The sequence below is a fragment of the Pieris rapae genome, chromosome 18, assembly GCF_905147795.1.
Source record: "Pieris rapae chromosome 18, ilPieRapa1.1, whole genome shotgun sequence".
In the NCBI taxonomy this organism is placed as follows: domain Eukaryota; kingdom Metazoa; phylum Arthropoda; class Insecta; order Lepidoptera; family Pieridae; genus Pieris; species Pieris rapae.
The window spans coordinates 4648279-4658227 of record NC_059526.1 but is presented as its reverse complement, the minus strand read 5'-3'; the positions used below and the strand labels follow the sequence as shown (position 1 = coordinate 4658227).

The window sequence follows — 9949 nt, the reverse complement described above, 5'->3', positions numbered from 1 at the left end:
CGATGCTCGTTCTATGCAAGGTTCTAATCTGTGATTTGTATTAAAATATGTTTTCGTTAAAACCATCTTATGTGTATAAATTGCAGATGATAGGCAAGTAATTTGAATACTAAGCCTTAAATAGTTCAAGATTGTTTCTTCAACTAAAGAAAGAGACCGTTTGACCCTTAGAATACGAATAGGTTAGTCAGTCGTATTTCAGCAGTATTTTAGTTATTAACGTGTGAAATCACTTTGCAGCGAAGTGAATACTTGATTACTTGTCCTACCGCCTCGCAGCATAGGTGAGTGCACATCAGAATCCAGTTTGGCCTTCGTTTCACAAGAATTATAGTTGACGAAAACAGTTGATCTAAAAAAACTTGTAAGGAAAATAAAATCTTGTCTCGTTGAAATAAGGTCTAGAGTGTTAAAGCATTGAAGCAAAAGTTTTAACAATTCCATATTCGGTATATGATTTTGTTTTTTTTCTGATAGTCGTAAATGTTCACAAGGCGGTTGCGAAGGCTTCCTGCAATAATTTTCTTAATATATTTTTTTTTTAATTAAACAAAACTATTTTCTCTAAGCGGATTCCTTCATACCTACTTATTGATAAGATTTAACTCGACTAAGTCTATTGTATTATTTGTTATTTAAAATTTTGCTCATAAAAATGTTTTTGATTTTATGTTTTATCTGACAAGGTTGTAGACCCTTTGTATTATTAAACTTATAACAACTAGCTGTTTTCATATTTAACAAAGAAAAGCAAATGGTAAACAGTTTCTTAACTTCACAATTTATTTCAACATTCCAAACTATTAAAAGTTTTACACAATTTCATACAAAAAACAAAATTTTCACAACGCTGTGGGTAAAAGTTATTTAATGTATGACGTTTTTTATTCACTGGGGAAAGAGAATTGCTAAGAGCAGAAGCAAGATTTTATATATCATACAAATATATTTTATATTAATCGAACGGCTTGATCCCTTGGCGTTGCGTAGAGATGTCGGGAATCTCTGTATCTTGTATCGCATTAAACCGTGGAGAGTGTATATAGAAGTTTGTTGGATTGTACCTCCAGCTGAGTTTCTTTATGGGAAGTCAAGACAGAATATGAAATTCCACTCATCATCACGGCATCATTTTGCCGCTACCCGTCGAGGTATTTTGGAACTAGTATGTTTGGTCGTCGAGGTATTTCGGAACCAACACACAGGCCGGCGTCGTACTCGCGAACTAATTGAGTGGCCATGGGCGGGAGCATTATATACAGCCCGTTTGCTTATTGCTCTATTGAAATCGGCACATACAGCAAAATATGACTACCGTTTGGATATCTTATTCAACGGTTTTACATACCAAAGTCATACTTGGCGGTAAAATTTGACTCTTTCAATGTTTTGAGTGCACTGTAAACCGGCATTAGCTGAGAGCGATTCCTTCTCCAAGCGACTCTTAGACACAAAGCTGTTATCTAAAGTCTTTATGTAAATAACATTTTCTTTCATATAAAAAAAAATATATATATGAAAACGGTCTAAAAAAATATTCACTCTGAATAAATTCAAATTGCTTCATTAAGATTCTATAAATGTTGCTTATATAAATAGACCTGTATATATTTTATCCCAGCTTAAAGAATTAAACAATAATATTCCAACAAACAATATAAATGGTTTATTTTACAATACAAACAAAAATAACATTACCCAAATAATATCACAATTATAATAAAACTACTGTGATTTCTTGTCATCAGTCTCTTCGTCGTAATTAGTTGGTGTTTCACCAGGCTTCAACAGTTTCCCAACTATGTGATACTTTTCTGAAAACAATATATGTTTATTAATTTCATTCTTTACAGTACTGTAAAGGTTTAAAGGTTTTTTTTATAAGTAGAGATTCACCGCCCCAGCGGATTAGTCATAAAAGTATGCTTGAATCATTTGGCAACGTGAAAAAACGCTAATCAAAAAGTCAAAAGTCAAAAATCATTTATTCATATAATAATACACACAAACAACAATGTACACTTATAGACGTCAAAAAAGAAATATACATTTAATGCTTCTAATTTAACATTTACTGCCAATTCTCAAATCAAAGGCGTAGAACGGAAGAGAAGAATTTGCAAAAATAATGTTAGTATTATTCTGCAATTAATCAATCCAAAGCGTTTGAAAGGGTTTCCAGGTTTTAATATAAATTGGTCCTTTACAAAATAGTATTATAAGTACATAGCATTTGACTTCAGAACTATACAATCACTAACTGTCACTCTTATCACTATATCGGGACCGTAAGTTGTTGGTCATTATCGTAAAACGTAAAATTGATCACGATGTGATAAACGTATACATTTGTATGAAACTGTTTAAGTAAATCAGTATTGGTGTATTACGATTTTTGGGGCTGGGGAAGGCTTTCTGAACTATAATTTGCTTTCACCGACAAAATTCTTAACTTTGCACTAAGAAAATACCTAGCCAGTCGATTTAATTAAGTTACACAAACCCCTTTTTTTTTACTTTAAAAATAATTTTTAGTTTTACTTAAAATGTGTTTTAATTTTTATTTTGAGTCATTTAATAAATAACAACATTCTTTAAATAATAGATATTTCGTACAAAACTTAGGCTTTAAAACAAGACAATATGGAGTGGCGGGGAGTTGATAGCCAGTTCTTCTCTAAGTTCTTCAATATTCTACGCCCATGATTTGAGAACTGGCAGTAAATTTAAAATTATAAGCATTTTGTTACCTATATGAATAAATGATTATTGAATTTTGAAGCAATTTTAATCTCTTTGCATTTGCAAGGCTTCGGTGCTATCTAGCTCAATTATACACTGGAAGCATATTTAATTACTAAATATGACCCAAAAACAATTACAGGAATTATTATTATTATATTATTTTATTCAAAAAATATATTACGGTAATTTTTCATTAATTGTATATAATATGATATCATGACATGATATATTTTCTCCTGTAATTGTTATAATGGCCGATATTATTGCACATTTTCAGTTTATGTTATATTTTGGAATGAACAAATTATCTATTTAGAATGTAAAGTTGATAGACAATCCTTTCTTAAGAATTGTTTGATATTTCAGTCTGACTGGAGGATAAAACTTGCTGAGTTTCTTGCCCGTTCTTCTCAGAACAAGACCTCCTGGTAGTCTTGCGAACGGATGGCGTAGTTTTGCTCTTTCGCGAATTTTGTAACGTTTTTGACATTCATAAGCATGCCTTAAGTCGCATCTGAACTGAATAAATAAATTTTGATTTGATTTGACTTTTTAATATAAAGTAATGCTGTATTACCCCTGAATTGGTCTTCCCATTCCTTTGCTGATGCAATTTCATCAGCTCCTAGATCGCTGATATCATCGTATTCGTTATCGGATCCAGCTACCTGACCAGTGGCAAGACCACGTGTGGCATCACGTCCTGCAAACGCAGCGTATGGACCTCCTGAAAAAAACCAAGCATATTTAAGAATCTGAACGTAGGTACTTCTATTAATAAGTTATGACTCACGAACTGTCTATTTAAAATACTTTGAATCATTTTCCTTATTAATTGTACAAGAATATGTATATGTTAAAATATGTCTTAAGTTTGTTTGAATACAATATAGATATATATTTTTTTATAGTGGATCTAGAACGTTCTTTAAAATATTTCGTTTCTCCTAAATTCGGATCGTAATAGGTAAAATGCATATTTAAAAATTGTAAGTGAAATACAAATTCTTAATCTTCTAATCTATTTTATTGGTTTGATATCCATGCTTACTTTCTATCATGCAAGAAGTTTTTCTCATTTTAGTATTTATAATGAGTTTAGTATTGTATAATAAAATTATTATAACTTTGGTTGATGGCGTCGTGGATAGATAAGCGAATTCAATTGTTTTGTGATTACCTTAGTAACATTCCTATTATAAAAGAGAACATTTGATTAGAAAATATGTGTTTTTTTTAAAGAGCGAGATATATACTCTAAGAGTTCTGAGTTACCTTGTTAGCAAAAAATCTGAGTTAATGTTATGCAACTTATATTTTTTTACAATTTTTTGGTGTTTTTGTTAATTTCCTTAAGCAATACATTCTGGAACGCGTCTGGTATCATTGAGTAAATATAACTCGACTTTGACCCCACTTGACGGAGTTGTGCGAGAGGGACAGCACTAGTTAGCAATGAGTTTTGAGTTTACGTAATATTAATTAAGTTTAATGTTTTATAGTACGAGAGTCAATAAATTGAAAATTTAAACTATATAAATATTTATACATATTTTCTAAAGAATGACTGAGCGATGTGTTGTATGCATATAATATTACAATATTGGATACTTATCAAGAAAGTTGTATTTTTAGCCTTTGTTTTTACAGTACATACATGTATAAATGTAACGGTTTAAAATATATATTCATATATTATGACTGTTCATGCAGTCATATTATATGTTCGTCAATTTATTTCTCTAAATAAAGTGTTCCTAACATTGGAACAAGGTCAGATGAACACACTGAATAATTTAAGTTTTTATAATATTTTTGCTACAAGGATAAATGAAATTACCGTAACAATTAACTTTATAATGTAGTTGAGTTAAAAATATTATATCCATGTCAATACCTTAAAATTATAAGATAATTTATGCAGAATTCAGTCGGTTAAAATTATGAAAAATTCGTAGAACTACAAACTAGCGAATATATGTAATTCAGGGAGACAATTATATATAATCTCTTTGTATGTATAGGGATTACGCAGGTGTTACTCTATAGTCTATAGAGTTATTATGCAATCATATTTGGATAAAAGTATTAAACACCGGTGTTTCGTATCGGCTTACGCTAGGCCAAAGCCCTTGTGCTGAAGCAAGGAAAACAATTTTGTGCGAATTGAAATAGGTTATGAATATACAATAACAACTGAATAGTTGTTTTCCACATATCAAACCTTCTTACTCAGATTTTTTATACAGATAATGATAACACCGAGATAAAGTTTATTTATAATAAATCGATACTAAACATACAAAAAACTTTATGTCACCGAAATTGTTTCAAAAATAGACGACGATTACAATAATTGAAACGTATAAAATTAGTCGTAATTACCTTAATATATTATAAATTCAAGGTAACGTTTAAATTTCTATAAAACACCATATTTAAAGAATAAATAAAACAAACATTAAATATTCGTTTTAATACGCGACTCTTTGGCAGCTCGAAAAATTAAACGTGTAATTAAGAGTCTTCTGGCTGCTCCAGGTCCACCTGGATTAGCAGTTATTGACTTAAATGAAACCCTCTATTCTTTAATAGCGAATACCAACAGCGTTACCAATCCTGACTTTTCTATATGCATCGTTCCCACAATATCGGTTTGGACAATCAATTTTCCTGACCTGGAGGTCGCGTAGTACAACTACTACAACTCATTTTTGGGGATTGTTGTCTGTTTGACTAAAGAAATACATTGGAGTAAAAGTATTGAAAGCTTAACTATCGTGTCTGCTCTTGTTTAGAGCCAACTGCTTGTTTCTAATCTTGACCCGGCTCTTCTGTAACTAACTTATTGATTAGCTATGTACAAAAGAAGTCGCTTCATATTAACTTAACACAGTTTTGCCAATTTGCCCAAGCCCTGGGAAAGGATCGCATTACGCTTTACGAATTATTTTTTCCAGCTAGTTCCTAAGAAATCCTCTATAACGAACCTAATTCGGGCTGTTTAAGATATAAAGATGCATATTTTAGAGTCGCGTCCAAGGCAGATTAAATTTAAAATTTCCATCAAAAATAATAATACCACTTTAAATCAAGCAATGATTTGCAATATTTTTGACAACGCGTCATTAGTCATCAATTTTCCACTCTATCATTTTTTTCTAATAATGATAAATAATTTAAAAAAATGTTTAAGGTTCAAATCACAATCGTTTGGTCAAATAATGTTTTGTCACGTTCATTTAATTCCAAAGTGCGTGACTTTGGAATTGAAAGGATAAAACATTCAAATGCGTAGTGCACCTTGAATGTTTGGGGACAATTACGAAGAAATATTTGCAATGTAAACATAATATACATAGGACGAAAAAAGGTCGTGTTTTGTTTTTAATTTGTAATTGGCGTCTCTCGTACAATAACAACTCGAGATATGTGTGAGGTGTTAATGTAAAATTAAAATATCCAGTCCAGCAAGCGTTTAAATATTACAAAATTCATCTTAATATTGCGTCCTTGTCCATGTCCGTCTTTCGTTCCCACTTCCTACCCAGATCCATCTTTTCACCAATGACGCCATCAATTGTTTTGAACCACCTTCAAGGTGGACCAAACATGTTTTATTAAGTGAGGTAAGTCTCTATGTATATAAGCAGATATTCTAAAATGTATCCATACTTCATTTAAGTCTGATAATAAATGTAAAACAAATGAAATGAAGTATTTTATAATGCAATCGTTCTCGCGTCGGTTATTAAACTCAGGTCGCGCCATCCTGCGTTTAAAATACCTGTCATGCAATGCTAAACAAGTGACGTATTATAAGTTGAATATTAATTCTTACATAAGCGTGCATTTAACTTTCAACCATTGCTTAAGACTTTCTGTCTAATTTCCGTTGCTTGATGCTTAATTTGTTATGGTCCGTTGGCATGGTAAGTTAAATGTAAAAAGAATTAAATATTATTCTTTGTATATAATGAAGGATATATCAACTGTGCGTTCGTTTAGAAACCTGCATGTAACGCAAGACAAAGAATGTATAGTATGCACACACATTAGGTTTGTACTATACTTGCTAATACACTAAAATTCACAAGTCAATTTATATACATCAACTGTAATAAATAGGTCATTGAAATTGCTCTCGAATGCCACAAGTTTCTTTAGTGTAAACTCTTATTAAATAACGAATAATTCTAAGAAACCGTGACGAACAAAATAAGAGGCTATATTCTTAATTAACCTCAAACATTGGCTTCGCAAGTCAGATGTAATAAGGAAAACAGCTTACCTGGTCCATAAAATCGTTTTCCCGCAGTTACATCGAATATAATAGCATTAACAGCTAATAACACTCTGCCATCTTCATTTGTGCCGTCGTATTTTTTCAACTCGGCAACTGTCATGTCTTTCCGTAGCTTCGGCATCGGCGGCGGGATATTCACCGGCTCAATTGTTTCGAATTGCGACCTTATTATCTTATACAAAAGGTACACAATGAAAAATATGAGCACCAGGTTAAGGGGGCTCGTTAATTCGTCCCAAAAACTAGATGTGTCCGTTTCGGCCATTTTGAGCGTGTGCGTTTTGCAAGCGGTTGAAGTGGACTGAGTTATCATGCGAAGGTCAACACGTATCGCGTTTGTATTGTCGAGTATCAACGTAGTCTGAGAGCTAACTAATCATTTAGAAAGGTAAATTTCTCACATTGAAATACTTTTTTTTAACTTATAACGGCTTTATTAGGTGACACTACGTAACACTTGATCAAAATGAAAAATTAAAAAACAAAATATTTAAATACACATAAATAAATTAATAATACTAGTTTTATGTTATACACTTAAATTACACTCTGATATATTTTATTTAGATTAAACATACTAAAAATGTTAAAAAAATAGTAATCTCGATTATTTAAACAAACATATGATGTATGATAAACAGGCTAATAGGTATAGGTAGCGTAGGTACGATTTATCATTACATGCTGTAAGAGCGGTTTAGGATATTGTTATAAGGGCATTTGACATATGTATATGCCGCTTGTTATAATAATTTCATTAATACTGTAAAGAAGAAAAACTCACGCTAAGCTCTTTTGCTAACGTTAACCTTGACCTTGTACAGCTGACGTATTTTTAATCGCCCTAAAGGACTCAATTATTGAAAAAAAATATTAATTCTAAAACTTAGCAGTTAAAGGTCTAAACATCGGCAACCGGCAGTTCTTTCGACGCAAATGAATAATATATCAATTACTTTGCGATATCAGTATCGCAGCTTAGCAATACATTTTGTGAGTAACAATATATTTTATCTTTTTATTTTGTATTTATGTAAAGGAGGAAAAAAAATTCTATTGTAGATTTATACTACCATAGTCACAAGGACAAGTATGATTGTAATCTTTTAAAAATTATAACGAGGTTTCATTGAAGGACTCTGAGACGGTTCGAAAATGTCCACGGGCAGCTGTAAAGTGTAGTGTATATTTATGCAGGGGTGATGTATAGTAATTGAATAACGCATTTCAATAAGTCTAGAGATCCACTGCCCATAGGAGTTGATTCAACATATGTCAAGTCAACAGATAATCAAACACTGGACCTTCAGGTCCCCGCTACATACATTAACGATCAAGGCACGGAGGCGATTTCTACTGTGACTAGCTAATACTCTCACATCGGCTTTCCAAAGTAAGGATACTGATTTTTCTCATCTACCTCTTATCTGAGGATGTATATGTACAAAGTATATCGATACCTCCTAAGTATACTGAGTCAACTAACAAATTTAGGTATTTGTTTTTTTTTATATAAACGTACATAATTAACCATGATCTTCACGTTAGTGTTAAATTTTTTTTAAAAAGAACTATAGTTACCGAGATAATTTCACGTATACTAAATCAATTTCAACATCTGTTAAAATCGTACATTGTATACTGATCCAAATAACGTTGAATCAGTATTCGCGGGGCGTGAAAAGGGACGCATTGATACATGTTTATTTTGGCTTAGTATACGATGAATGACAGCCAGGGCGCATGCAACTTAAGTTAATATGCTCCTTTCATAAGTTTCTTCAAAGCAGTCAAGGAGATAATATTGAGACTACAAAAATATCGGTTTGCAAGACTATGTTCTTGGGAAATCTTCTAAAGCGACTACCGTGAGACAGTATCAAGAAATATCAGTTAATACAAATATCAATATAGGTTTTCATAAACCCAAAAAGGTGTTTGTGAACAATGTCACATTTATGAAAATAACAAGCAAGTTACCCAGACAGATAAATAAAAGCATGAAGAGCATTTAAAAGAAAAAGAGAAAGCTAGAAAACAAAAGATACAGCAGCATTTGATCATCGAAAGTGTCTTAATGTACCTCACGGGAACGTTAGTACTTTTTATTATAAACGGAAACTTATCTTCTCACGATATTTAGTCTGGAATCTCGACAAGGTTATTGTTTTTCATGGCATCAACAGTTTATAGAAGATACGGTGGGTGAAGGTGTCAAAGATTACTGGTTTCGGTCAGACAACCGTGGAAGCCAATATAGAAATAGGATTGTTTTCTTAATGTATCTGTTAGCTAGTTCGAAGTTCTGTATACATATATATTAGCCATCGCTTTCTAATAGTGGGTCACACCCAAAATGAAGGCGACAGTATACATGCTTTAATTGAAACACAGACAAAAGAAAAAATGCTTTATACGCCTTATCAATGGTATACAGCTTTTAGATTTGCCATATCCGACGAAAAACCATACAAAGTTATTGAAGTGTCTCAGTATTTAATAAAAGACTTTAAATCAAAGTAAGGACTTATAAACAATTGGACAACTACTAATGATGGATCTAAAATGCCTTGAAACAAAGTCACGGAAGTAGTTGTTAAAGCAGAAAATCCATTTAGGACATTTTATAAAACAAGTTACCAAGATGATGCTTACAAGTAGATAGATTGTGTAAAAAAACCTAAAGCTACACCAAATCGAAGAGAGTTGAATTTTAACATAGATAATATTTCTTTAGCTTATTAGACCCATTCCTATTTACCAAAATAAGTACAAACACTTCATGGATCTTTGTAAGACACTGGTGATTCCTAAGGAGTATCATTTGTTTTTTTAATAATTTGATTTCAAAAAACTCTAATGGAGCAGATGACAGTGATTCAGACTGATTTTTTATAC

The 9949-nt window shown here is 31.8% G+C and overlaps 1 protein-coding gene across 1 annotated transcript; it reads right to left on the bottom strand.

Moving 5' to 3' along the window:
• Positions 1 to 1651: 1651 nt before the first annotated feature.
• LOC110997361 (membrane-associated progesterone receptor component 1) lies at positions 1652 to 7361 on the bottom strand. Its single transcript, XM_022265495.2, has 3 exons — positions 7037 to 7361; positions 3323 to 3472; positions 1652 to 1814 (listed from the first exon to the last, which is right to left on the bottom strand). Exons 1-3 carry the CDS (start codon positions 7314 to 7316, stop codon positions 1726 to 1728), a joined length of 519 nt encoding a protein of 172 aa, XP_022121187.2. The 5' UTR covers positions 7317 to 7361; the 3' UTR covers positions 1652 to 1725.
• Between the last annotated feature and the right edge of the window lie 2588 nt (positions 7362 to 9949).

Bases quoted from the DNA above. Each gene is read 5' to 3' on its own strand.
- LOC110997361 (XM_022265495.2), bottom strand. From the start codon at position 7,316: ATGGCCGAAACGGACACATCTAGTTTTTGGGACGAATTAACGAGCCCC. The intron at 3,473-7,036 runs GTAAGCTGTTTT...GGTTTTTTTCAG, and splicing joins AAAACGATTTTATGGACCAG to GAGGTCCATACGCTGCGTTT. The intron at 1,815-3,322 runs GTAATACAGCAT...TATTGTTTTCAG, and splicing joins ATGGGAAGACCAATTCAGGG to AAAAGTATCACATAGTTGGG.